The sequence below is a fragment of the Notolabrus celidotus genome, chromosome 24, assembly GCF_009762535.1.
Source record: "Notolabrus celidotus isolate fNotCel1 chromosome 24, fNotCel1.pri, whole genome shotgun sequence".
Lineage (NCBI taxonomy): Eukaryota > Metazoa > Chordata > Actinopteri > Labriformes > Labridae > Notolabrus > Notolabrus celidotus.
In genome coordinates this window covers 5,507,911-5,534,792 of record NC_048295.1, presented here as the reverse complement: position 1 = coordinate 5,534,792, position 26,882 = coordinate 5,507,911, and the positions used below count along the sequence as shown (strand labels likewise).

The window sequence follows — 26,882 nt, the reverse complement described above, 5'->3', positions numbered from 1 at the left end:
GATATGTTTCTTCCTCTTCTGGTTAATGTTTGCATTTATTTCATGCTGTTACAAAAGGTACAATTTTATGATTTTCTTAAACATGATGCAGCCTTTCATTTGACATCTCTAAGTAACGGTTTCTCCTGCATGCAAACACAGTCCTGGCTCGGCTGGACTGACGAGTTAAACCGCAGAAAGACAACATTTGTGTTCTCTAATTGTCGAGGATGAAATGTGATGTTTACAAAAAGGTCAGGGAACAACAAAAGGAGCCAACTGTCTCAGAAAGTGCAGTTTTAAGTGCTGCCCTGACAACAGCTTACTTCCAGCCCCGACTTTAAGTACACCCTGGCTCCTATCGAGCTCTCCAAACCCTCAATAAATCTGGATCTGCCTCCTGAACGCCTGAATCCAGGGAACAAGCATTTCTCCTTCACCATCTCGCAACTAAGACATAAAGCACAGGTTGAGTTTGTTTTGGGACATTTTATTACAGAACTATTACATATAATTTGTGTGTGTGTGTCAGGTGAGGCTCCAGATGACGGTGAGCATCGCCATGATGCCGTTAAGGACTGCGACGCCGTAACTCATGTGGAAACCAGGAGCAGATATATCTCTGGAACGAAAACAAACAAATGTTTTTGTGCAACTTTGGCGCCCATCCTCATGATTTAAAGCTCTTATTTGAAGTCTCTTGTGATTTTATCTGGTGTTACCTGATGTCTGCAGGTTTCAGCAGGTGTGTCGGGGACTCTCTGCTCGGCTGGTGTGAGTTCAGGTAGGTTAGACTCCATGAGAAGACACAGCAGGCACATCCTGCTAATAAAGACAGCACGGAGATACTCCAGAAACCTGCACACACACAAAAACCAGTGTTCATGAAAATGCTTTTAGAGTCACTGATGGAGCTTTAAATCTAAGAGAGTGAATTTAGGCACTGATACTCACCTAACATCCTCTGTTCAGTCCCATCGTCTCCTCTCACTCTCTCAGCACGCAGCTCTGCAGCAGACACAAACAGAAGCAGCATTAAGTCTTTGATTGTTTTGTCTCCACTTGAAGGGGAATCCTTAATGCATCTTGGAAGCACTTCTTTTGGATTCTGGACTTATTTCAACATGTTTTCTCCAATAAAAGGGCCACATAGAGGGCCTTTATCACATTTTCTGAAGCTCAATTGCAAATCCTCTGCAGCAATGTGCACCCTAGACAGCTTGTGACTCAGTTTTTGCCACTGGAAAGACACTTAGTTACATTCTTGTGCAGAGGAAGAGCATCCTAGAGAGACTTTGTGATGTGCTCTCTGCTGGTTGGGCAACAAAAATTGACTAATCTTCAGTTTTTCCTGCTGCACTGAAGGTTTGAAGAAAGAATCAGCATGCATTGATCATTTCCTGCATGCAAACAATAAGTCATCATACTCCAGAGTGAAGGCCACCAGTTTCCACATACCTGTGCGTGTACCTGTGCGCGTGCTCACCTTTGAGTATCGGGTAGATGAGGGCGCAGAGACAGCCGACAGCAGACACAGACACAGCAGAGCCGAGCACTGACAGCGCCGTGTAGGACCACTGTTTGGGGCCGATCCTGGAGCTGACAGGCCGACCCGGTGCTGGAGTCCCACCGGGTCCCTCTGCGGACATGGCAGCCGCTCCGGGTCTCACTTCATAAGAGTCTGTTTGTTGGAAATCCTCGGAGGAATACGAGCGACCGAAACTTGCTCTGTCTGTCGCACTCCTCGGCATCCTGATTGAATTTTTACCTGAGTTACATGGAAAACTTTTTACAGACTTATTAAAAAGTATTAATTAAAACTGCACTTAATGATCAGATAGTTTTAAAGAGGTTTCTGGGTCTGTAACCGCAGTTACATTTCCTCTTTTGCCTTTTGCCCTGAACCACTTCCGCACACAAAAAATGTCCCTCGGGGCGTTCCGTCAGGGGAGTTTTTTATTTGTAGTTCATCCTGTGATACATTATTATTTATTTAATACTAAATTAACATGTATTTATTTTTTGAAAGCACTTAAATTGTTTGATTGCACTCATACACATTTTATAGGCCCTTACTTCAAATTTTTTAAGACTCTAGGGTATTAAATTCAACTTAAAATGCTCTTTTCATCTAAAAGTACACATTTATTTATTTTCTTTACAATAAAATAACATAAATATCAACACCTATTTAACTGAGCTATGTAATAAATAATAATACAAGTTAAAAACATATTTATAAATTAATAAAATAAAGTAGTCAAAATAAACTCATTACTTTTAATATGTGATAATATATATACATTTGTATTTATGTATTACAATTTCTCTCATATATCTCAATTGTCTTCTATGTTGTGCATCATTAAATCGTTTTAATATTATAATGTTATTGTTTACAATTTAGATTTTTTCTTGTAAAGTGATTCGGAAGTTTTATTTTGTATTAAGCTATTTAAATAAAGTCAATTCAGTTCAAATTTGCTTTATTGGCATGAACAAATACATGTTACTGCCAAAGCACATAAATTCATACAATACATTATATATAATCACAACACAATACACTCACCACATATACATTAATCACACACCATATTCATTACATATTATATTCATCACATACATATCAACCACATATTACATATATTACATATAAATAAAGTCTCTCTTCACATGTCTTTAGAATGAATAAAGGAAACATCAGCACAAGAAAAGTAGCTCTACAAAAAATCCTTCTGCCAAAGCGATTTATTAAAGAAGACATATCCCTCTAGGTCTATCCAGTCCAGATTTCACCAGTCCACTAAGTGTAGTGGTTTTGGATCAGGATGGAGTCATGTCTTCAAATAACCACTTGATGGCACACTGATCCTTTAGATAGGAGGCAGCCACCTCTAGTCACACAGGGCTGCTGTACCACTCTTGTCCAGTAGGTGTCGCTGTGTAGCTTTAACGTTACTTTGCACTCCAGTAATACAACCCACGAAGAAGAAGGAGAGGTGTTGACGCTGATTGTTACTGCTGTCAACTGCAACTCCACCGACGCGACAAAGCACATCTCTGGATTACAAATCAACTAATCAAGGTAATGAAACCTTAAAGTGTGAGTTTAAATGTGATCTATGAAGACAGACAGTCAGAAGGGAAGTGTTTCTGTCGTGTGAGGCTGTGTGGGTCTTGTGGTTTTGATTGTTACAGTATCACGGGGCTGATTTGTTGTGCTTTTATTGATATGTCACACTAATACTCAATCTTCCTCTTAGTTTATTAATATTAACACTGCATTACCTCTGTTTATTACACGTCAGATCATCCTATACTGTATTTACATGAACGACAACATGTAGCTAAAGCAGCCTGCTAATGTGTTCCAGCTTTGGTTGCTGAGTTAGCTCCTTTATCTCGGTTTATTTACAATATTTAACACAATCTAAAGGTTTTTATGGAGACGATTTTGTGTGTACAAGTAAAGCAAGTCATCTACCTGATGTTTCACTTGTTGCTTTTATCAGCTAACACATCAGTAGCCTCGTAGGTTGCTGCAGTGAAGCTGTGTGCTGTCTGGATGGAGGGGTGAACCAAACTCCATTCACATATCTGCTTATTTAACCTCTCTTTGCTCTGTAATCCCTTAGATCTGTGTTAACAGGGTACAATATGAAGCTTACTATCATCAGAGAGCTTAACTGTGAATATCGGGGTGTGTTGAATGTCTGTTGGCATCTTTAAAATGTTATAGAAATGGCAGAAGCTGCAGTTTTTGGTGGGATCTCTGTTACTTTATTGTCCTTAAACAGGCAGATACCTCGAGCAGAACCAGACTCATGTTGGACAGACATCTGCTGTTGGAGAGAGGGAGAGAAAGAGATGATAGTGAGGAGACTGATGTGCAATGATTAGGAGGAACCTACGAGACAAGGGAGCTCAGGGACTCCAGAAAGGTCTATGGTTAGTACCTTTAACAGGACAGGAAGAGTTAAAGTAAGAGACAGGCAGACAGAGAGAGAGAGGGGAAGACAGGATCCCAGTGTGTCAGTTCAAGCATATAGCAGCATAACTAAGAGCTTTATCTAAAAGGAAATCAGAAGTTTAGATGGTCTGCAGCAGAACTGAAGAAGAACTCTGTGTGTTCAGACTGTAGATGTTCCTGCAGCGTCAGGATGTGATGATGAAGAGAGATCGCTGCTTTTTTTAAAAGCACCCTGAATAAGTGAAGGATTAAAATTAAATCCTGACAATCCCATCGTGCAAAAACCATCCTCCCTTTTCTCTTTATGACTTAAAAAATAGAAGTGGGTGAAATCCTGAACAGAGAAATCTCCTTTGGAATCAAATTACAGTGATGCATCTACCTGAAAATGCTTCTTTAAGAATATAATATTTAAAAAACATCAGGGATTTAATTATGTGGATTATTTTACTCTCATTTCTGCATCAAAATTTTCACAGACTCATCATCACGTTGCAGGAAAAATAAAAGAAGTGATTTTTTTTGTCTTTCAGTTGTTATTTCCTGAAGTTCTCTGTCTGCAGACTCCGCTGCTTAAGAAACTGAATGCTGTAAGAGTGTTTATCCTCCTGAGGATATTCCACCAATTAATTAAGATTACAGGATTAAAGCATAATATGGTCAAAGTGCCTGAGGCCCACCTTGCATTAGAGTCAGTCTGTTGTGTTCCTGTGTGAAGCTGCTGCTGCAGGATTGATCAACAGGTCAGAGTCTAAGCGGGAGAATAATTTCATGAAGGGATGAGATTTATCACCGGGGACAACATTCAGACGCTTTATCTGAGAGGTGATCGTCTTTGATTTGTTGGTCAAAGGTCGAAGTGAATCGTGAAACGTGAGATGTTTTATGTTTTTATGTGTCTGAGAGGGCGACAGACTCAAACACTGCCTCACTCACACCTGTTTGTTCTGCTTGTTAGAGAGCTCCTCACACAGTCACATGCTCTGCAGAGAAACAGACACAGAGAGAGAGAGGGAGAGAGAGAGAGGGGCTTGTATTTTGATTTAATACTGTAACCCTCAGCCTGCGTAAAGGACATGACTGTTCATCAGAAGCATTGAACCATGAAGCTGTAAATCCTGTTCTTATTTCAGATACGTCTGTCCCAGAATAATGAATCCATCTCTGTGTCACAGAATCCAAAGCATGTTTACTGTGTGCCGTTTCATCCTCTCAGCCTCAGTGTCTCCTGGCATTTAGGGAGTATTGAACCAGAACATCTGCGTGCGTCGTGCCCATTGAAGCAGCAGCAGCAGCAGCAGCAGCAGCAGCGGCGTGCCGAGATGAAGGATGAGAGTGATGAGCAATAACAGCAGTGCCTCCCCTCCTGCCTGTCATCCTCTCAAGCTGTAACAGGGACAGACTGGTTCTGGTGGTTTTTTTATTTATCCGCAGTGTAGTTTTTCTTCCCCTTCTTTCCGGGGGAACCCGTCCCCTCCGCCCTGAGGGACAATTTGACTAAGCTGCTTTCCCTCTGCAGCTCTGCAGAGATGTGATAGAGCGGAGGGATGAAGGGGGCAGGGTGCTGCTGCTGCTGCTGCTGCTGCTTGATCCCTCTGCAAACTGTGACTCAAACACACACAGGCTTTGTGTGAGTGTGTTTGTTTGTGCAGGGTTATACTGACACATGATACACAAACATTGTCACCTGCAGACAGGCTCTGCACAGGTGGAGACCTGCTACACTGACGGATGAGCTGATGAGCATTGTTAGATTACAATGAAGAGTCCTCTTGTTTTGTCCCTGCCTGTTTTTACATCCTGTGTTTTAAAACAGAAGACACACTCCTGACAATATCTGGAACATCGCAGGGCAACCTTCCCCCTGACATTTCCCAGAGTTATCCGTTCAGACGTGTCCCTTACTGTGGAAGAATTTCATTTTCACACGGAGGAGGAGGAGGAGGAGGAGGAGGAGGAGGAGGAGGGTCTGAAGAGGCCAGGACAAGACACAAGGACGCCACAGAGGTCTCAAACATCAGTGCTATGATGGAAGGTTTCACTTACTGACGTATGAAGCAGCTCATTACATGCACGAAGATCACGTTAGTTTCATTATAAACATGACAAATGTTTTTTCTGCAGGTTTTGAAACATGCATATGACCAAAAAATGATGCAAACTCAAGTCGGTTGGAATCCATGTGATGTTGCATGACCTCCTTTTTCTAACAGCCACCTTCAAGCTGCAGCAAAGACTCCATAATGACAAATCATCACCAAATATTCACTTCATTGATAGTCGTTTTTGATGAAAATGATAAAAATCAACGTGATTCATCCTCCTCAGTGTCAGATTCTTCTCCCTGGTGTGAACACAAGGCTTTAATTATGATCTGTTGTTCGGACACAGGAACATTTGGTGCATCTCTTCCTCCTCGTGTCTCTTAATCCAGCCGAGTGTTTTCAGACGTCACACACTCACCTGCTCAGTGATGTCTGCAGCAGCTGAGTGTGTCACCCTCTCATTTGTGGTCACACACACACACACTCACCTGGTGTTGATGTGGTGGGTGTTACAGACGGGGGGTGTCAGTAGAACTGGTTTGATGTTGACTTCTCAGACGGTGAGGTAACGATCAGGTTACAGTGTCGAGCTTTAGATGAGAAGAAGAAGAAGACGTTGTTGTTTCAGTCTTTAAGAAGAAGGAAGATAGTTAGTGTAGGACTTAATTATTATTATAATTACTATTATTTTTTCTTTCTTGTGGACACTCTGAGAACTGCAGTTTATTTCGCCTCTGCTTCTGCATCCTTTCTTAACAGGTTACTGCTTGTTGGCCTCACTTCACTTCTGAGGAGCTGTCATGTCGTCCATGTTTCATACCGACTCTGAACCCCTGACATGTGGATAGAATAAAATAACAGCATGTTGATTTGAATAATCAAGAATAATTTCCTGGTGGAGAATAATCTGTTGCACATTCATAGAGGCACGCAGACTTTCTTAGAAATGAAACACATGGTCTGCTGGGGCTCGTTTCACTTCTGACTTGATGCTGAAGTGATGTAAAGGTTCACTCAGGAACATAAAGAGATAAAAAGAAAAAGAGGAACCTGTTTCTGTGGACTTCATGTACCCAGAATCCTCTCTGATGGCTGCTTGGTTACTGGAAACCTGTCTGATTCTCTCTCTCTCTCTCTCTCTCTCTCTCTCTCTCTCTGTGGTTGGTCAGCATTTGTGGGCTGCCTGTTTCTGTTGGTTAGAAGCAATATTTATTTAAAGTAACATGCTGTCAGCCACGATAACATCACATACAACAGAGAGAGCACAGGCTCAGTGTGTGTGTGTGTGTGAGGGTAAATAAGAGGGGGTTGGGAGTGAAAGAGGAAGTGCAAAAAAAGGAGGAGAGAGTTAATGTGTGAGCGGAGGAGGAGGAGGAGGAGGAGGAGGAGGAGGAGGAGACATGCGGTCATTAGTTTGAAGCTGTGGTATTATGCGCTCAGCTCCGGCTCACTGAGATGTTCAGTTTGATGTTGAGATGCTGCAGGCGGAGTGTGTAAGTGTGTAAGTGTGTGTGTGTGTGTAAATTACAGTCACACACACACACAGCTGTAGTATCCTCCCTCTCTGAGCCTGCAGAGTCAAACAGAAGAATCGTTCTACTGCTCAGTGTTTGTTCTCTGCTGCACGTCACTCTGTCACTGTTTGTTTTTGTGTATGAGTCAGTGTGTCGTTCGTGCACTCAGCTGATTTCAGGTTCCAAATCCTAAAATATTGATGCATCACTTCTCACACCTGTGCTGTAGTTTGCAAATAAAGTGGTAGAGAGGAAAGTGGGAAGTGTTCACCAGTAGACTGTTTGCACTTCTCTCACTCTGCTGCTCTCCCTCTTCCTCAATGTGCTTCATTATAAACTTTATGATAATAATCTGAGTTCCTCTCTCTCTCTCTCTCTCTCTCTCTCTCTCTCTCTCTCTCTCTCTCTCTCTCTCTCTCTCTCTCTCCTTTCTCTTTCAGGGCTCTGGTTCCTTCGCCGCCTCTCGTTTGTGTGCAGAGTGCTCGAGTGGGTGCGCGTAGCACCGTCCCGCAGCGAGTGCCATGTCTTCAGAGCTGCTGGTGGATCTGAGCGACGACCATGCGCCCGCTCAGTTGGGGCAGCTGAAACTGGCCACGATAGAGGACCAGCAGTGGCCTGCCGACGAGTCCACAGTCAGCAAGTCAGGTGAGAGAGCTTGAAGAGGACACATGTGAGACCCGCTATCCTGATTTAGTGACACAACCCAACATGGGTGGGGCTTTCTTTTAAAGGAGATGTCCTCTAGATTTTAAAATACAGGACTTTTTGTGCATTGGTGGGTAGTTTGCTGCAGATAGAGTCACCCTGGGGAGAAAAAAGTCATCCACTCAAAGTATTTAAGTCCCTAACTGGCTCAGATTGTCTTGCAAAAATACAACAAGTGTGTGTGCATCATGTGGACCCCAAACTCTCTAAAAACCAGGCCCCGGTTTTAAAAATGTCTGTGTGTTTCCTTCAGAGACAGACCTCTCCCAGCCCTTCGATGCCAGCTCTCCTCACCTCCCCTGGGACCACCCTTACTATGACATCGCCCGGCATCAGATCATCGAAGTGGCAGGTCAGTCAGCTAATCACAGACCAACGTTCGTCCAAAACACAAAGAGATTAAAAGAGGAAGTTTGCACCGAATGAAGGAGGAATAAGTGTTTGTGTGTGTGTGCAGGTGATGATAACTTTGGCAGGAAGGTGATCGTGTTTAACGCCTGCAGGATGCCTCCACAGCACCAGCTGGACCATCACAAACTGCTCATGTAGGTACCACTGACTGATGGAGGTGTGGCCTTACTGACGTGATTATATCCACTCAGGCTGAGTCATCATCTTCATGTTTCGCAGGTACCTCAAAGGAACTCTGGACCAGTACGTGGAGAGCGACTACACTCTGATCTACTTCCATCACGGGCTGACGAGTGAAAACAAACCGTCGCTCGGCTGGTTACGAGAAGCTTACAGAGAGTTCGACAGAAAGTAAGATCAAGATCATCACTGAGCATGTGCATACACAGACCCCCCCAGTGTGTTTACCTTCTTTAAATCTCATGCAAACTGCAGATAAAACACACACACTCCTTTGTACGCACACACTTCTGCAGAAATGTGGGATTATAGAAGCTGATTAATCCACGCCTCACAGCTTCCCTCTAACTGGTGGTGTTGAAATCTTGATTTGCACTTCGATGTAAGACGTTATGTAACCAGTGCAGCTCAAAATACAGCAGAATTATGACGACTTGATCCAAACACACATCATCCACAATCCGGGACCCGTCATGATGTCGTAAACCTCTGGGATATCTGCTTAATGTGGACGTGCAGGCAGGTGTTTTGGTGAAACGAGTTACCGTGTTAGACTGGAGACTCAGCCGATGCAACATATGAAAGCAGGAAGAGTCCTCGTGTTTGCTTTGAGTAAACTTTGACATCATGAAGGGAAAGAGACTCTTTCTGTGACTACTGAAAGTCGCTGATTAACAGGGTAACTCTTTTAACCAGAACACCAGTGTAGTTTTGGAATGCCCTCATCTTCCCATCTCAGCTCTTGAGCTGTCAGGTTTTTAGGACCTACTTGTGACGGGGTTGTATAATGATTAAGTCCACCAAACATGCACATCCCTAACTCACAGGAAAGTCTATTTTTATATTTTGAAGAAGCATCGGTTCGAGTTACAGCGTCTCTGAAGACTCAGAGGATCCTCTCTGTTGTTTTAACCTGATAACTAAAGTTTATTTCTTCTCTCCTGTGATAAAAACATGAATCCAACAGCAGACAGCCTCAGAATGTGACATTATATTCCTCTGTGTGTTCCTCAGGTACAAGAAGAACATCAAGGCTCTGTACATCGTCCATCCGACTATGTTCATCAAGACCCTGCTCATCCTCTTCAAACCACTCATCAGGTATTAATCCGATCTGCACGTTTTTGATGCATCTTTTCTTCAACATGCTGCTGCAAGAAGAAGAAAAACATCTGTGTGAGGCTGTAGTGACATCTAGTGGAAGTTTGGGGAATGACAGGAACATTTTTCTTCCTGAATCTGACCTCTTATGTTCCTTTTTCCTTTTCAAGAATTCAGTTAGAATCTCTGCGATCATGCTGAGATTAATCTTGTCTCTGTATCTCTCTTTGCAGTTTTAAGTTCGGCAGGAAGATCAACTATGTGAATTTTCTGAGCGAGCTGGAGGACGTGGTGAAGTGTGAGCAGCTGCTCATCCCAGCTCGAGTCAAAGAGTGAGTCGTGAATGTGTTCCCTTAAGCTGTCCTGGTATCCTGAAATACCTGAATGTATTTTATAAGGGATGTTTGTTGTGAGGGCGCCCTCTGCTGGACAACTTAGGCTTTATTTGGATGCATATAAGGATGTAACCTAGCACTGGGCTCCCAAAATCTGTCATGCATCTTAAATATTCGCTCTTCTCCAGGCATAACGAGGGTGCAGCTTTGCTCTTAGGTCATCATTTGTGCAGAACAAGATACAACTAAACAGAAATAGAGATTTGCATTCAAAAAGCACAGGTTAAAGGATCTGTGTAGTCTCATCAGATGTTTACAGGTAGATTCAGCTGTCATAGCATCATTTGAATGCGTTCAAGGTGTCCTAACTCTGTGTCTGCTTCAGGTACGACAACAAACTGCGATCGTCTCTGAAACCGACCGCCCAGCCGCCCATGTCTCCTCCTCGCAGCCCTCCGCTCCCCAACCAGGTGTTCGGAGTGCCGCTTGCATCGTGAGTCCAAATCTGAATCTGTGTGAATGAGCTGAAGTCTGAAGGCTAAGCTTGTTATCCTAACGTGATGGAGTGTGTGTGTTTCAGGCTCAGACTGAGGAGTTCAGACGATGACCTTATTCCCGTGGTGATGAGAGACACCATCGGCTTCCTCTCAGATCAAGGTAACTCTTCTTCTGTGGTGTTAAAAACAGAAACATGATACACCAACTTTAAACTGTTGTCTCAGTAAGAACCGGCTTTTGTCTCAGGTCTGGAAATCGAGGGGATCTTCAGACGGTCTGCTAACGTGACTCTGGTGAAGGAGGTGCAGCTCAAATATAACTCAGGTAATGTTGGATCACCTTGCCTGCTTGCTGTGATATGACGATGTGTGTTTGATTGATTAATGGAACATCTTAAAAATGCATTTTTGTGTTTTCTGTTTTGCAGGTGAGCAGGTGGATTTCAGAGACATGGAGGACGTCCACTTGGCCGCTGTGATTCTGAAAACGTTCCTGAGAGAGCTCCCCGAACCTCTGCTCACCTACCAGCTCTACAACGACATCGTCAACTTCGCCTGTACGTCACAAATCCCTTCTTCAAGTTTTAAATTGTGGAAGTGGATTTGAATCTGCTCCTGTGGTGATGTAACGACAGGAGCATGCAAACAAACACTCCCGCTTCCTCCTACTCTGTTGTGGTTTTGCGTTGGTGTTGCAGAGTCAGGATGTCAAAGGTTAGAGCCAGACACACCGACCGCTCTGTTTTTGTCTGCAGAAACAGACTCAAACGGAGCAGGTCCAGACCATACTCTAAGACCCAACATCAAGACAGGATCAGATCCAGTCCCATCTTACAGACAGGACTCAGTCTGATCTCATCTTAATCCACCATGAGCAGAGCACTTTGCAGCATTTAGCAAGTTACAGTGACAAGGACAAACTTCCTTTAACAGGCAGAAACCTCCAGCAGGACCAGACTCATGTTATACACACATCTGCTGAGACTGAGTTGGAGAGAGGGATAGAGGGAGATGAAGAGAGAGAGAGATGATAGTGGAGAGACAGATAGTAGTAGTTGTATCACCCGGAGTCTGGCACCTCCAAAGCAGCAGGAACCTACAAGACAAGGGAGTTCAGGGCCTCCAGAAAGGTCTATGGTTAGTGACTTTAATGGGACAGGCAGGTGGTGTTTTTCCTCCTCTGCATCAGTCTGCATTTTCATCATCCCTCCAACCTGATCTCTCTGTTGTTCCTGTGCTCAGCTGTTCCAGAGGACAATCAGGCGGATGCGATGAAGACAATGGTGGAGACGCTGCCGGAGGAAAACTACGCTTCACTGAGATACCTCATCACATTCCTGGCTCAGGTACAGATCTGTACACACTCACACATGCCTTCACATCCAGAACAGGACCTATATATCAGTGTGTGCGTGTGTGTCTGTGTGTTCAGGTGGCAGCCAACAGTGAGGTAAACAAAATGACCAACAGTAACCTGGCAGTGGTGTTCGGTCCGAACCTGCTCTGGGGGCGGGACAACGCCATGTCACTCAGCGCCATCGGACCAATCAACAACTTCACCAGAGCCCTGCTGGACCAACAGCATCTGGTCTTCGCCTAAGCCCCACCTACTCCGCCCACTCCGCCCTGCAGCCTCTCTCTCTTCAAGTCAGAAACACGACAGCCTACACCTTCCTCCCTTGTCCTCCTCAGCTTCAGTCTTTAGCTCCATCAGGGTACTCCTCTATAAAAAACACACACACTACAGCTCTGCCACATTCTCCACCCTCCAGAAACAACCTGCATGTGTTTCTCCGTCTCTCCAGGGACATTAGAGCAGTTAGACATCCTCGGTCCGTCTCTGTGTGTCTGTGACGTGATGTTTTCAGTCTGTCTCTCTGACGTTTTCTGTTTTTAGTGCCAAAAAAACGAGAAAAAAAAAAAAGGCCTGAAGCTTTCACAGAAGGACACAGAAGAGATGCAGGGTGTTAAATCAGGATAAATGAAAACCAAACGTCCCCCCTTAGATCTCTAATCCAAACTCAAGAGAGGAGACGGAGGAGAAAGTCTCAGGTGATTCAGAGTCGGTGAACTCGGTACCAAACGATGACAATCTTTAAAAATGCTGTAATTCAAGTTTAAAACGAGCTGAAGAGTTAGAGTCTGAATGCAGCGCTGAGAGCTGGACCAGGACCTGGTTTAGGTTTCAGACTTTAAGGGAAAATACTCTCACATATCCTCCTCTTTAAACCTGACTTCATTATAAACATAAATCTGTGATTTTTCTCGCTTTAGCTCATTAAAGGAGCTTTTTTTAATATTCTGATGGTACGGGATCAACCGCTCACAGTGAGGTCAAACGTCCAGCAGCACAGAAACCGTTACGTCTGTGATCGTCACAGGTATGAAGGTAGATCTGAGTCTTTAATATGCAATGAAAACAAACAGATTCAGAGCAGAACTGTATTCAGTGACCGTCTTATTGCAAGTGAAATATTTTCTGATCAAAGATGTCATCATGCTTTCTAAGATTGCTTCTTTGCAAATCAGAAAGTTCTGACTTAAAACTCTTAGTTGGGAGTTTAGAGACAAAGTTTTTCTTGCAAAATCAAAAGTTTAAACCAAAAAATTCAGTAAGTTTCATCGTTTACAGTTTGATGTTCTGAATTGAAATGTTAAAATTAGAGTCAAAGGTTTTTTGCAAATCCAAATTCAAAAGCTTTCGGTGCAAAACTTTCTTGCAAATCTAAAACGTTTGATTTGAAACTCCCAGTTTTGAATTTAAAGTGAAAGATTTTTGAATATTAAAATATTTTTCATGCAATCAAATAAATTTTTCTTGCACATCTTAGACTCTTTTGAAGTCTTTTATGCAAATTAAAATGTTTATTTGATTTAAACTTTAACTCTTGTTGCAGATTTGAAAGTTTTTGTCAAGTAACAGATGTTCAGGTTTTACTCCAAACATCACAGACTGATAAAAACAAGATAAAGTTTCTGGATTCAAAGCAAACTTTATGATCATTTAAATTTTCTTGTGTTAAAACATATTTCACTTCTAATAACAGAAGCATAAAAACACAGTTTAGATATCTGACCTGCTGTCAGACTGTTTGTCTCTTTGCATACGAAAGACACAAAGGTCTCCACGCTCAGCTGCTCGCCTTCACGTTCCCTTTTCATTTATCCAGCTCACTTGTACTTAAGTTAATATTTCTATGATAGCACAAGTCAAATATCAACTTATTCTGAATCTTTTATAAACACTTCTTCAACTCTTGTGTTTGCAGTTCGGTTCAGAGTTACTGTAATCTCTTTCTGTTCTTCTTCCGTTCTGAAAGTTATGTTCTAAGTTTTGTACATAGTCTCTTTACAACCTTATCACCAAAATCAGCCTGAGTCTGACATCCTGTTTTAATCCTGAGCTCAGAATAACCTTTAGATTACAAAAGAGAGAGTTTATTTATGCATTTTTATTAAAGCTGTGCCACTGAAGGAGTCGATCCAAGTGCTCTGTAGGATCTCTGATTGTTACTGAAGGAAAATCATTAAGAAGTTGTGCTGTTATGAAAACCAGGAGGATCAGATTCAGCTCTCTGATCACGCCAAAACTTTACTCGTGACCTCCGCTTCAATCTCAGATTTCAGGGAGTTACTCGAAGCCAAAAGATGTCGTCCATTCTGATGAGATAGTGCCACTGAAGGATCGCTTCATCTTTCTGCTTTCAGTTTATTACATTCAGTCAGTCAGACAGCCAATCAGGTCGCTTAAGAAAAAGATGTGCAACCTGCAAAGCAAAAGCCACGTAGTAGATCGTGAGTAAATGTCAACAGGACGGTGCAATCTCAAGAAATAACGTGTATGATTTGAAGTCTGTTCCTCAGATCGAGCACAGCTTTATCACAGTACATCAGAATGAGCATACTGTATCTTTAAGTTGCTTGTGTGATCACATCAGGTGGAAATCACACCTCACTGATGTTTTCACAGCTTTAGTCAAGAAGGCAACATGGCATCCAAATTCAGGCTCAGTTGCCGGACCTTTAAGGCCCATTCAGACTCTCCAACGCTGAAGATGTGTTCCCCTTCCTCGTTTTAAATCATCCAACCCTTGCAGACTTCCACACCTGAACATTAAAGCACTTCTGATGAGTTTAAACATTTTGAAAAGGTAGATATCTGTGGTACAGCTGAGCAGCACTACATATCAGACCCTTCTTCTTATTTCAACGCCTCGCAGTATTCCAGCTGTTTGACTTTTGAAGCTTTATTTTGCTCCCAAAGCCTTAACGTCCACACGTTTCTGTTTCTGACATCAGATTATTATTGAAAATGAAGCTCTCTGTGAACCTCTCTCTCTCCCGACTCTCTTAAAGGAACACTATCAGTGTATGGATCTAAGTGTTGTGACGTTCTTCTTCTTCTTCTTCGTATGACGTGACTGAAAAGACCCAAACGTTCAGAGTTTAGTTCAGACTGAAGCTGAAAGCAAAAAAAAAAGAAAAAAGAAAGGTTAAAGTGTTGTGACTCTCGGTCATGCTTCAGTGTACATATGAGTGTGTGTCGGTGTGTGTTTGTGCTCACTCAGCTGCACCCAGCACACGCTGGGGTTTAATATGAACTTAAAGATAGGGCTCCTGTCAGTTGAGACGTGTGTTCGTGTGTGTGTGTGTTACAGTGTTGTTGTCTGATAGGCCTCTGAATATTATTTGACACTCTGATGAAAAATAAATCTTTAAGTTGCCAAAAACAGTTTCTCAAACCTTCGCTGAAAGAGAACAAAGTTAAACAAACCCAAGTGTGTTTTTTTTTTTTTTAACTCAGAGATAAAGGTGTTTTATTTGACGACAGTGTGAGTGTGTGTGTGTGAGTGTGTGTGAGTATGTGCATGCTCGTGCCTTATTTGTTTTCCCCAAGTGATCATGTGATTAGCCATCAAAGTGCCGGTGTGCCCGTTCTGCCATAGATTAATACGACTTGAGGTGCGTTCAACAAAGCTTTGGTGTTCACATGTTGCTCAAATCGGCTTTTCAGCTTTGTTTTCTGTTCTTCTTTTGTCGTTCCAAACTGATAGTGGTCTCACTTTGTTCCATCACGGATTACATTCCAGACGTTACAGCCTGTTTCAAAGCTGCAGGAGGAAGAGATCTACCAGAATAAATCCCTTCACTCGGACGACAGTGACGATGAACAGAAAACAAACTCCTAAACTCGGCTTGTTGAACGTAGCTCAGCTGTAATAACCGATCACAGGTTTGAGAAATGTTACCCTCTATAATCTTAAATTCTTCCACTGAAGCAGATTTTCAAATGAAGGTTTTATTCTGAACTTTTTGATCTCAGGATTCTCAAAAACTCATTAGCATCGTCCAAATCCTCTCTCTTTAATATTTATGTTTGTTTTTATACTCTTAAGTTGTCATATCCAGTATTTTATCATCCACCAAATACTAATTAATGACTCACAAAAGCATCATTTCACTTCCTCCTTCAGCTTCTTCAGACGTCACATGACCAAACCCTCCTCCTCCCGCTTCATGCTTCTTCTTTACGTTCTCTCTGATTTTACCAAGTATGATCCGTCTTTATGAACTCCTCTGAGGTGGTTTCTCCTGAACTCTGCTGATCGATTACAGCCCGGTCTAATCTATGGATCTCTGTACTGTAACTGCTGTTTTATTGAAACTTAGTGACTTTATTTTCTTAACTCTTTATTTTTCATCCTTTACTTTTGATATGTTGTGGATCTTAGTCTGATATGTGTATGATATAATGGTAATATAAATATGCTGTAATATCAGTGTGTGAAAACAATAAACAATAAACAAACGTTGAATGAAACACGTGTACTGTTTTTATTATCACCCAGGACTCAAACCATCTATTGATCCCTCTTAACAGACTGTGAAATCTGTGTGACCGACAATTTACAGTGAAACTGAGACTCCCCAGAAACAGCTGAACCTCAAAGTGAGTGTTTCCTTTCTTGCAGACTCATCTGGAGCCGTGAATGTTGTTCTTCTGTGAATCTGAACTTCAGGTGGCTTCTGAAAGTTTCCAGTGATCAAGGATCAGGATGCAAATTAAAGCTCAACAACCCTTCATGATTTAGAGATCTATTATGTGAAGGAGAGTTCCTGCAGTGCGGCTATGCTAACTCTTTTAAGTCAGAAATGTAAGTAATGCACACCAACACATGCATCCTCTACAACTTGAATTCTCCTCAGTGTGTGCAGCCTCCTTTCTGACGTCTCTGCATCAGTGCATCCTGTTTCTTCTAAGTCTTTATCCACCTGCAAATCCTCAGCAATTGCCGAAACATCTGATGAATGGACTTTGGATCAACCCAGGAGGAATGGATAGGGTGAACGTTGGAGAGACGTTGGTTCAGGCACCTGATACGGACGTCTCCTGGACGCCTTCCTTTGGAGGTTTTCAGGGCGTGAGAGGAGACTTGGTGTAACCCCAACCAAGTACTGAGTATAAAAAAGTAAGTACTTTTCATTAGTTTGACATCTCTTTTATTATAAATCATTGTTTTGATAGATCTCAGGAAATATTCCACTTATTTTGAGACACTAGATTTCTGATTTTCATGAGCGGTAAGCCGTAATCATCAAATTTTAAACAGTAAATGTTGAAGTTTCCCTTTTTAAAATACGTTATGAAGGAAACAAACTTTGTCATGATGTTGTATTTTGTTGAGATGCTCCTGATTGGCCCACCTGGCCTTGGACGCGTCACCTAAAGGAGCAGAAAGAAGTTCCTGAGGAGATGCAGGGATGTTTGGTGCAACTTCTGAGCTTGCTTCCACCTCGACTGACGCAGGGTGAGTCGCACGAAATAGACAGATTGAACCTTTTCTTGCATATTTTAGAAAAAGTGCTAAATTCCTGGAGGTAATGCAACATTTGTTTGACATGATGGGATGCAGTAAAGAAGCTTTAGAGATCTACAACTATGAGAAAGGCTTGTTTCTAACTCACTTCTTCTGACGGCCTTCAAGTCAAACACAATCAAACATTTCAGGACTTAAATCAGATCTCCTCCAGACGTCCAGAATAAAGAATCATCACTTTGTTTATATGAAACTGTAAAAACGTTTTAATAGTAAAAGTCAAAAAAACAAGAAGAGTACAAAAAGAAGAAGCAGCAGCGTGGTTGTTGTTTTTGGCACACCGTCCCCGTGTACACACAGCATGTCTGCAGCACACTCTTTAAATATTACAATCATCCCACAAATACCCCAAAAACCTACTTTTATAAAAAGACAAACATCTCTGCTCTACAAACATAAATAACACAGGAGTCAAAATAACATGTTCCCTTTGGTACATCCAGGCCTTATACAGTCAGCGGACGGCAACACACACCTTTACTACTACACAATGTACACACAGTGATTTTTAAAGCAAGCCAGCCAGAGTCCAGACTTCTCCAAACCATCATGAATCTGACCTCAGCTTCTTCGGCAGAGGATTAGGGACAAATTTAGCAGGATTGATTCATATTCTGAGATTAGAGCCACTATATCATGTTAATGGACCTGCGTTCTTTGAATCTGCCAGCAGGTAGGTATCTGGTAGTTTAAAGCCAGTTTTTAGCTTGTGGACAGGTGATGAAGACTGAGAGATGAAGACAGAAGAAGAGCTTTAAGTAGGTTTAGGTATCTGTAGTTGTCACTCTGGCTCTGGCAGCATCTACATATCTGATCTGTGTTCTTTAAAGCGTATGAAGTGACCCCCGTGTCTGCGTTTATGATCCGTGGTAGAGGTGGATGCTGCTGGCCACCGCCTGCTTGTATCTCTGCTCCGCCTGCACGCTGCTGCAGTAGTCCAGTCGGCTGCTGCTCAGCTCCTCCGCCGTGTCCCCGAAGCCGTGGAAGTGTCCATACTGAAGGTCTCCCCCGAAGTCCGCCCCTCCCATGTGACCCCACCAGGCCGGGCGGTGGGACACGCAGCTGCTGGGGCTGCCGGTGAGATGGAGGGAGCCACACATGTCAGAAAAGGAGCGCTTGGCGGGTGTTGCTGCCTGCTGATTAGCTTGAGGAGAGGGGGAGGGGCTTCTTGGCGGGTTAGAGGCCTCCTGGTTGTAAGGCAGCGTGTGGTGATGGCCGTTTGTAAAAGCTTTGGTGTCCTCATCTTTTTAAAAACAAAATTAAGAGAGTTATTTTACATCTTTACAAAATAAAACAACATTTAAATGTATTATACGTCACAAACAAATCCCTCACCTGAGTTCATCTCCTCTGCAGACTCTGTGTTCATGCTCTCCAGCTCTTCTTCTCCTCCGTTCTGCATCTGCAGCGCCATGTCTATAGGAAGAAATGAGGGAAGTTGAAACATAGGAGTAAAGATGAAATGTGGAGGATCTAGTGAAGATCAAATGTTAAAAAGAAGAGAATAACGTCTGAAGTACTTACTCTCTACCCTCCGTGCTCTCTTCATCTGTCCACTCTCTGCAGCATTCAGCAGCCTCTTCCTGCCGTGCACCTCCTGACTACCGGGGGTGCTGTTCCCATTCGGCTCCCCGTTCAGGTGCACCCCACTCAGCTGCTGCAGGTGCTTCTGGGTTTTGGAAAGGAGGAGGAAACCTTCATGGAAGCCGTGAGTGAGCGCCAGGTCGGCTGCTGTCTGTCCGCTGGCATTCCTTAAACTGGAGGAGAAGAAGAAGAAGAAGAAGAGGTGAGGAAAACCTTAATTCTGTTTGACTGAAAGAGAGCTCAGATGACATTGAAACATCTAACGCTGCGGTTAAGTTCAGTCACATCATGATCATGCCTGACTTGATTCCTAAAACACCTCCCTGTGTCCTCGTCTGCTTCCCTCTCAGCTGCTCTCACTCCTCAGGGCGTGTTTGTTTGCACAGTTTCTAAAAACAGTTGTAGCTAAGTGCAAAGCGTGCAGGTCCATGCATGATGATCATCATCAGAGCTGCCTGTGCATTGAAACAGACTACTCCAAAAATACCGGGAAACTACATCGAGAGGTGGTGAATCACTTTGAGGGCTGCTCCTGATGTTAGGATCAGAAAGTGTCTCATTAAAGTAACAGGTGCTACAAGTTTCTACACCCTCTTCATTGTTCTTGACGGTGAAACACCCTGAGGCTGAAACTTGAAGAGGCGGTGAACTTCAACTGTTGCTTACTTTGAATACATTTTCAGTGCGTTATGAATTTTTCGTTAGATCAGCATGAACCGTTTCAAGCTCCAAAGTTGCACAAAAACTGAAGACAGTGATGTATTAAAACAGCTTCATCTCAGTGGGTTCCCCAGCCTGTAAAGTGTGTATCTGCTGCTGTGCTCCACACTCACGGCCGTCACACTGCGGGATACTCACTGTGGTTTAGCACCTGCTATCAACAAGACCTGGATGCACTCCAAGCTTCCGGACCGGGCCGCCTTGTGGATGGGAGCCTCGCCGACAAAATCCTGCAGACGCAGAAGCAAAACGAGTAAAGGTGATTTAATGAAGGTAGATCTTACACATGTAACACAGACCATGTGGAAGAAATGAGAGATAGTGGTCTCAGGTACACATCTCACATTTTAGTTCTACACTCTTCTGTCAGTTTTGTCTACTGTCAACACTGTACTATGACTTTAGGTACACAAAATATACATTTTAAAAGGTGTAATTAAAAGAAAAAAATTAGATTAAAGACAAATTCTGACTTTTTTATGAGAAAAGTCAGAATTTACTGTTAAAAAAAACTTAAAAATATATATATTTTGCTCACCGGTCACCAAAAAAGTGTTTTTTTCAGTGGCCCTTATCATCTTCTGTCGCTTTCTTGATAAAATCCCAGTGTCTAGACGTTTATATTACACCACAGGTATCTTTTTTGGGTCTTTTTAAAAGATGATAAATCAAAAAGTCCCTTTGTTTTAACACATTTATTAACAGGACTGTGTTTTATAAATATCTGACTATGTTGTCGTGAAGGACTGACCTGCCTGTTGATGTCCGCCCCAGCCTGAGTCAGCCACACCACACACTGAGGATGTCCCCCGAACGCCGCGGTGTGTGTGGGAGTTTGATTGAAGCGGCTGGTCAGCGTGTTCACCTCACAGCCCATCTGCACCAGGTGTACCACGCACTCCAGCTGTGTGCGCACAAAGGAAGAACACAAGTCAGAATTAGGACTATTAAAGACAGCTGAATGAAAGACACATCAGGGGCTCCTCTCATGAATACTGATAGGAGCCTCCTGTGGAGTTATGACCTGGTTTTATTGTAAGGAATTTGCCTTATTTAAATATCAATTACACTCCGTTACATGTCGTTTAAACAGAGTTATTTCACTGAAAACAGGATAATTAACGCTGAGTACATTCAAGAATAAAGAAATCTTTATTGCCAAGTGAGCTTGCACACAAGGAATTTGACGTGAATGGAACACTGCACAAGACAGCAAGGACAATAAATATAGAAACCTAAAAACTAACCCTAAAAAAACTAAATACAAATAAAAATACTATATTAGTGGATGGATATAATAATAAAATATGTTATAGAATAAATTACAATATTGCACGCGGTTGTTGATATATTGCAATTCTGTCTTTCTTTACCATGAAATGGTGAACTCATGTCATTAATCAATCTATAATGATTTAATTCACATTTACTTTAATTTGGGGGTTATCTGGTTGAATTCAAACACTAAAAATAAACTTTTAAACACTTAAAAAGCATAAAATGTGTAGTTTTCCTGTTTTAAATTAATCATGAAAATTGGAATAAATTATTAAAAATGTATATGTGTGATTCATTTTCATTTTTGTCCATTTTTAACCTCTAACTTTAATACTTTCCTTGTTTTTAATTGTGCATAAAAATGGTTTTAAATGTATTTGTGTATGATGCTGTTTTGCCGCCTGAGCGGTGATTGGCTCCCTGGGAACCAATCAAAACGCTGGAAACAGGCTACTTTATTTATTTAATATTTTTTCAACTGTAAAACTTTATTGTACAGTAACAAACAGACAACGGCGGCTGCTTCTGGTGCGTTACTTTCCCATCACATTATCCTTTATCTATAAACATTTAAGAGTTGTTTCTTTAGCCATGTTATGTCTGTAAATGTTTATGAGATCAATTAGAGAAGCAGTGATTTAAGTTGGATTCAAATGAAGTAGTTAGTGTAAGTTTTAGGGGACGAAGAGAAGACTATCTCTGTGGTTAAATCTCTTAATCTAGCTAACAGTTCACTAATCCCTACCTGTCCGTAGTGAGCAGCCCAGTGTAAGGGGGTCCACCCGTAGCTGGAGTCCTCAGCAGTCAGATGAGTCTGGTTCTGTGAGAGTGAGACCAGAACTCCCACATCCCCATCCCTGCAGGCGCGGTGGACGGGGAACCGGCTGCTGAACACATCATCATTGGAGAAGTCCGGTTCTGGTCCCAGAGACATGAGTAAAGTCTGACAGAAAGCGGTCTCTCCCGGTCTCTGCAGTGTCCCCGGTCCTACAGAGTGCACTGAAAACGGTTTAAACACAAAGGAAGGGGAGATAAGCTCCTCTGCCCGGCGGGGGAGCCACAAAACCCGGACTGGAATCTGGACGTGGAGTGCTCGACACAACAGTGGGCCTTAAAGTTATTAATAAAGTACTTTATGTTCCCCTTAAATTAAAGAATACTTTTTAATAACACTCACGAGTAAGGGATATGTGTGAGATATAACTGAAAAATCTGTCAAATTATTATGATTATTACCAATATTTGATAGTTTTTAAACAATGTCATTGTGCTACCTATGAAACAATTAATTAATGATTTACTAACAATGCTTCATTTTGTATCAAACCTCTCAGAAAAAGAAGAACCAACAGCCCAACAAAGTCAGAAACTACAGTTTACACACCCACCACGAGATGGCGTCCTCTTTAGGCGGGAAATACCTGGCCCTGGGTCCACCTGGAGCAAAGGTAGAGGCTATAAAACAGGTACAGGTACGCCTTTCAGCTCCACAGAAACACACCTTCAGTCTTTGTTTGACGTATTTAAACCTAACCCTACCATGTAGGGTTAATCCTCTTCTTTTCAAAGTAAAGGAAACTAAACATTAAAGGGACACTCCACTACAAAATATGTCAATTATCCTTTTTAATGTATTTGGGCTGAGATGCTCCCCTTTAAATTTGAATAAATATGATATTTCTACCACTATTTTATAGACATAACTGTGATTAAATCTTTAACTTCATTGGAAAGTTAGCATGACAGCCAAACAAATGACCTCATGTGTTCCAATTACTAAAGAAAATAACCCAACAAGCACAGATGTAAGATAATTTTATTTTCCTACACTCTACTCAGATAAGATGTGTATTTTTTTTGTCTTATCCCCTTGTTTATTGGAGGATAAAGCCTTATAGTATGTTCATATATTACTGCTTTACACCAAGGCAAAAACATATCTCGTAAAAGCACAACAAATCAATCAATCAAGCTTTATTTATACAGCACGTTTCATTAATTCAATTCATTGATATTAATATTTGGACGTCTGTAATCTTATCTTTCTCTCAGGATGGTTTTGTCCGAGTGAGGAAAAGAGATTTGGAGAAGTTGACCACAGAAGTGATGCAGCTGAGGGAGTTCCTGCCCCGAGTCCTGAACAGAGATCTGATGGAGATGCTGCACAAAGCTCGAGCAGCTCACACAGGTACACTCCCAATAAACCTCCCTTAAGACAGAAAACACTTCAACAATGTGAATTCAGCGTTAGCATACAATCAGTGTTACAGTAAAGTGTGGTTAAGTTGCTACACCCTTGTGTGTGTTTGTGTTGTTGCAGTGAAGGAGCAGCTAACGCAGGAACAGGAGCAGCTGAGGCAGGAGTGTCTGCACCTTCAGTCCAGACTGGACGCAGTGCAGACCGAGTGTCAGAAAGAGAGAGAGGTACACAGGAACACATAACACACTAATATGTGCACCCAAAGGAGGAAATCCCCTGCTGTGAGTTAACCCTTTGTGCGTCTGTGTGTGTTTTCAGGAGAAGCTGCTCTTGCGTGAGCAGCTGTGGCAGAGCGGCGCCGAGCTGCAGCAGCAGGCGGACTTCTGCTCCAGCCTTGGATCTGCAGCCTGCAGTCTGCTGTGGAGCTGCTCCTCCAGCGAGCAGACAGTCACACACTGGCTGGCTGATGTGCGTCTGCAGAAATTTTAAATGTGTCATGTCACAAGTGGGTCTCTGTTTCTGATGTGTGTTTTGTGTGTGTGTGCAGGGGAAGCTGCAGTCCTTCCTGGTTGTTGCTGCTCAGACTCTGGAGAGCTTCGTCCGATCTCTGGATGAGGAGGTGAAGATTGAAGACCTGAACTCCCAGGAGCACCAGTTTGTTCTAGCTGTTGCCGGAACAATCACCAGTGAGTTCACAGCGCATGCACACTTTCAGACTGATACTTAAAACCTAAATGAAGCATGAGCTGGAGTGAATCCACCCTGTGCTTACTCCTCAATCAGACATCGCAGCGGTGACGTGTGGACGGGACTTCTTGTCCAGCTCGACTCACGGTCTGCTGGACACTCTGATGAAGCTGCTGGAGCTGATGAGGCCCGGTGTCTTCCCCAAACTGAAAGTGTAGGTGGAGGAAACACAACACAAAGCACCTGCAGAATGACTATCTGATCAATGAATAATCATAAAAATAGAAGTACATTTTAGGTGCACTCCAAGCAATGAGATACAGACATCCAGCAAAATATGATGGGAGGGAAATGTGGCATAACTTCAGATTTTGCAAGTTTACCTTAATGCAGCTCTCTTATGCAATATGCATGATCAAAGTATGATGTTTAATCATTTTATAATCAATAATCAAGTCCAAACTGGCAGGGCAGTTAGTCCTTTAGGGGTTTATAAATAAGGTCCAAAAACTCCCTCATCTCTAAAGATAGATTTCTAAAACAAAGCCGTGAGAAGAGTGAAGCTTTGCAGCCTGAGGTACACAAAGTAAGAGAACCTCTTCCACATTTACAGTCTTTTCAACGTCCACTTGGTTTAAGAGAGACATTCTCTTTATAGTTTCCACAAGTAAATTAAAGGCACTACAAAGTCTGCATCCACCAACATCCACAGTTTGTGAAAAGCTCCAGCGTGCATGAGCTCAGATTGTGAGTCAGGCGTGTCAGTGACTCGATGTGATCAGCAGGTGTCAGTGCTGCTCTTCCGCAGTGTTTCATTCATCTGACTCTACCTGTGTTTGTCTGCAGATTGATGCTGATGGCTCTCTATAACGTCAGCATCAGCATTAAAGGACTGAAGCTCATCAGTGAGAACCCGGGACTGCTGCCTCTCTTTTGGACCCTGCTGGACGGTGAGAATGAGTCTCGTTCAGAGGTTTTGTTTCTTCCTGCAGAAGACAGCAGATCCTCTCCATTCTTAACATCTACACACTTCACACTGTAAACCCACACACACACCAGGTGTTAACGTCTGCTCTCTGCGTGTCTGACAGATGGAGACTGGGAGGTGTGCCTCCACTCCCTGCGTCTCCTGCAGTCGGTGTTGCTGGAGGAGGAAGTGCTGCTCCTGCTGGGCTCCTCCCTGCTGGATCCAGACCTCCAGGCCAGGGTCAGCCAGCTCACCTCCAGCGTGCAGCCTACCTTGAGACTGGCTGCTCAGCAGACTCTGGAGGACCTGCGGGCCCTCCAACAGGTACAACATGTGTCAAAGCATCGCAGCTCCACCGAGCATTAGTTGTAGACACGGGACAGGAGAGATCAAACGGGAGAGTGTTTGTGTTTTCAGGGTTTGGGATGTAAACAGGGCGGCTTTTGATGTGGATTCAGAACCTTTAGAGCCCTGTGTTTACTCCAGTTCATGACTGTTAGATCTGTTGAGGAGAAAGTTCTTATCAGATGAAAACTTATACAAGTTAAATTCCGCTCTTTTTTACTGGATCTGTTCGAAGATTTGTTTTGCTGTAACAGGACTTTCGCACACAAAGTAAATACAGTAATGCTGTTTAATATTAAAGTTGAGGTTTGGACACTTTCAGAGCACCATCTCTCTGCTTTCATCACATATTTCAGCCTTGTTTTTAATCTACGGCCGTTAGTAGCCCTTAAAACCCTGAATAAGTTAAATGTTGCACTCTAAGTGTGTTGTTGAGACTATTGTAGAGATCTTCACGTTTTGTTCTGTGACATGAAATACGTCTGGAATCATCCCACATCTCCTAATATGTTCCTTTTACTTTTAAAGGCAACACAGTCCAGTTTGTAAAATCAAGCTCTTTTAAATTGTTAAAGTGTTGCCTGTAATGTGTGTGATATCAAGCACATATCAGCATGTTTATGACCTATGCACACTGAAATGTCTTTACGCTGACTTTACTGTGAGGAAACAACGCCCATTATAATGCATTCATCCAGTTGTGCACTAATTTACAAGCCTCCAGTTTGGTCTTCTTTGTAGTTTTTGAGGGCAGAAATTAAATTTTAGAGATAGAAGTTCAGTTTGATGATACCAAACAGACACCTATCGAGTCTGTTTCTTCATGCCCCTAATTATCCATAACCTTAAGTTTCAACTTAGAATTAAAAAGGTGAAGTAAGACTAAAATCTGGGATACAAGTCGCTCTGGTAAGTGTCTTTTTAGCCCTCTGTACGGCAGCTGAGCTCAGCCACTTTTCCTGGAGTCATGCCACCTACCTCTGCTGATCCTTCGTTGTCCTATTTTGACGAGTCTTTGCAGCCAAACTGGAACTCCACAAGATGTAATCACTGTAAATTACACCCCTGTTTTCTTTAAATGCATTATTATAAAGGAGTTAACGTGTTAAAACGTGTCACCACAAGAAAGAGAAGCAGCCACTTGCTTTTTTGTGCACACATTTCTGGGCGCAGCTCTCCTTTTAGATTTAAAATGAAACAGTTAATTTAGCTCAGCTGTAACATGGTTATAAGTTCATTTTAGAATTTTAACATGGGGCTCTATGAGGGAAGTTTTTGGCACTTCACTGCTGACTTTGTTGTTTTGCTGCGTCCAGAATTCTGAGGATATACACAATGCTTCACAGGAATATCCTCAGCGACAAATAATCTGCCTTTCAGAATAAAAACCTCTCGGATGCATTTTATTTAAAGCCTCAGGGAGCTCTGTAACTATCTAAATCTATTAGAGCTGCTCCAGAGTCAAACCTGATGAGGAGAATAA

General features: G+C 42.5%; 4 protein-coding genes across 12 annotated transcripts; 2 read left to right on the top strand and 2 right to left on the bottom strand.

The window, feature by feature from the left end:
• Positions 1–448: 448 nt before the first annotated feature.
• Positions 449–1,899, bottom strand: arl6ip6 (ADP-ribosylation factor-like 6 interacting protein 6). Of its 2 annotated transcripts, none has more exons than XM_034677761.1 (4): positions 1,466–1,899; positions 934–987; positions 702–837; positions 449–601 (listed from the first exon to the last, which is right to left on the bottom strand). In XM_034677761.1, the coding sequence occupies exons 1-4, from the start codon at positions 1,728–1,730 to the stop codon at positions 508–510; spliced, it is 549 nt and encodes a 182-aa protein (XP_034533652.1). In that variant the 5' UTR covers positions 1,731–1,899; the 3' UTR covers positions 449–507. The 2 variants fall into 2 exon arrangements, with proteins under 2 accessions (XP_034533652.1, XP_034533653.1); XM_034677762.1 differs by having other exon boundaries at positions 702–804.
• Positions 1,900–2,918: 1,019 nt separating this feature from the next.
• Positions 2,919–16,729, top strand: arhgap1 (Rho GTPase activating protein 1). 2 transcript variants are annotated; one of them, XR_004630183.1, is made up of 14 exons: positions 2,919–3,067; positions 7,952–8,156; positions 8,470–8,568; positions 8,674–8,761; positions 8,847–8,978; positions 9,822–9,908; positions 10,142–10,240; positions 10,629–10,736; positions 10,824–10,900; positions 10,988–11,065; positions 11,169–11,297; positions 11,983–12,086; positions 12,173–12,455; positions 16,713–16,729. XR_004630183.1 is itself a non-coding variant. In XM_034677787.1 (13 exons), the coding sequence occupies exons 2-13, from the start codon at positions 8,033–8,035 to the stop codon at positions 12,338–12,340; spliced, it is 1,293 nt and encodes a 430-aa protein (XP_034533678.1). In that variant the 5' UTR covers positions 2,919–3,067; positions 7,952–8,032; the 3' UTR covers positions 12,341–16,561. The 2 variants fall into 2 exon arrangements, 1 of the variants encoding a protein (XP_034533678.1); XM_034677787.1 differs by lacking the exon at positions 16,713–16,729 and having other exon boundaries at positions 12,173–16,561.
• Positions 16,730–17,806: 1,077 nt separating this feature from the next.
• LOC117808034 (ankyrin repeat domain-containing protein 10-like) lies at positions 17,807–22,293 on the bottom strand. Its single transcript, XM_034677464.1, has 6 exons — positions 21,946–22,293; positions 20,674–20,826; positions 20,061–20,152; positions 19,143–19,375; positions 18,954–19,034; positions 17,807–18,861 (listed from the first exon to the last, which is right to left on the bottom strand). Exons 1-6 carry the CDS (start codon positions 22,132–22,134, stop codon positions 18,476–18,478), a joined length of 1,134 nt encoding a protein of 377 aa, XP_034533355.1. The 5' UTR covers positions 22,135–22,293; the 3' UTR covers positions 17,807–18,475.
• hsf2bp (heat shock transcription factor 2 binding protein) lies at positions 19,279–26,805 on the top strand. Of its 7 annotated transcripts, none has more exons than XM_034677472.1 (10): positions 21,640–21,728; positions 21,956–22,304; positions 22,535–22,648; positions 23,253–23,388; positions 23,521–23,624; positions 23,719–23,868; positions 23,948–24,086; positions 24,184–24,301; positions 24,934–25,037; positions 25,179–26,805. In XM_034677472.1, exons 3-10 carry the CDS (start codon positions 22,595–22,597, stop codon positions 25,418–25,420), a joined length of 1,047 nt encoding a protein of 348 aa, XP_034533363.1. In that variant the 5' UTR covers positions 21,640–21,728; positions 21,956–22,304; positions 22,535–22,594; the 3' UTR covers positions 25,421–26,805. The 7 variants fall into 7 exon arrangements, with proteins under 7 accessions (XP_034533358.1, XP_034533359.1, XP_034533363.1 ...); XM_034677469.1 differs by having other exon boundaries at positions 22,535–22,666; XM_034677465.1 differs by having other exon boundaries at positions 22,535–22,672.
• The last annotated feature ends 77 nt before the right edge of the window (positions 26,806–26,882 follow it).

Excerpts from the sequence above, each read along its gene's own strand:
- arl6ip6 (XM_034677761.1), bottom strand. The coding sequence starts at position 1,730 with ATGCCGAGGAGTGCGACAGACAGAGCAAGTTTCGGTCGCTCGTATTCC. Across the intron at positions 988-1,465 it reads CATCTACCCGATACTCAAAG|AGCTGCGTGCTGAGAGAGTG; the intron begins GTGAGCACGCGC and ends TGTCTGCTGCAG. Across the intron at positions 602-701 it reads CTGAAACCTGCAGACATCAG|AGATATATCTGCTCCTGGTT; the intron begins GTAACACCAGAT and ends TTTTCGTTCCAG.
- arhgap1 (XM_034677787.1), top strand. The coding sequence starts at position 8,033 with ATGTCTTCAGAGCTGCTGGTGGATCTGAGCGACGACCATGCGCCCGCT. Across the intron at positions 11,298-11,982 it reads CGACATCGTCAACTTCGCCT|CTGTTCCAGAGGACAATCAG; the intron begins GTACGTCACAAA and ends TCCTGTGCTCAG. Across the intron at positions 12,087-12,172 it reads TCATCACATTCCTGGCTCAG|GTGGCAGCCAACAGTGAGGT; the intron begins GTACAGATCTGT and ends CTGTGTGTTCAG.
- LOC117808034 (XM_034677464.1), bottom strand. The coding sequence starts at position 22,134 with ATGTCTCTGGGACCAGAACCGGACTTCTCCAATGATGATGTGTTCAGC. Across the intron at positions 20,153-20,673 it reads GGGCGGACATCAACAGGCAG|GATTTTGTCGGCGAGGCTCC; the intron begins GTCAGTCCTTCA and ends CTGCGTCTGCAG. Across the intron at positions 19,376-20,060 it reads ATAGCAGGTGCTAAACCACA|TTTAAGGAATGCCAGCGGAC; the intron begins GTGAGTATCCCG and ends CTTCTCCTCCAG.
- hsf2bp (XM_034677467.1), top strand. The coding sequence starts at position 22,595 with ATGGCGTCCTCTTTAGGCGGGAAATACCTGGCCCTGGGTCCACCTGGA. Across the intron at positions 22,673-23,252 it reads AGGCTATAAAACAGGTACAG|GATGGTTTTGTCCGAGTGAG; the intron begins GTACGCCTTTCA and ends TCTTTCTCTCAG. Across the intron at positions 23,869-23,947 it reads TCACACACTGGCTGGCTGAT|GGGAAGCTGCAGTCCTTCCT; the intron begins GTGCGTCTGCAG and ends GTGTGTGTGCAG.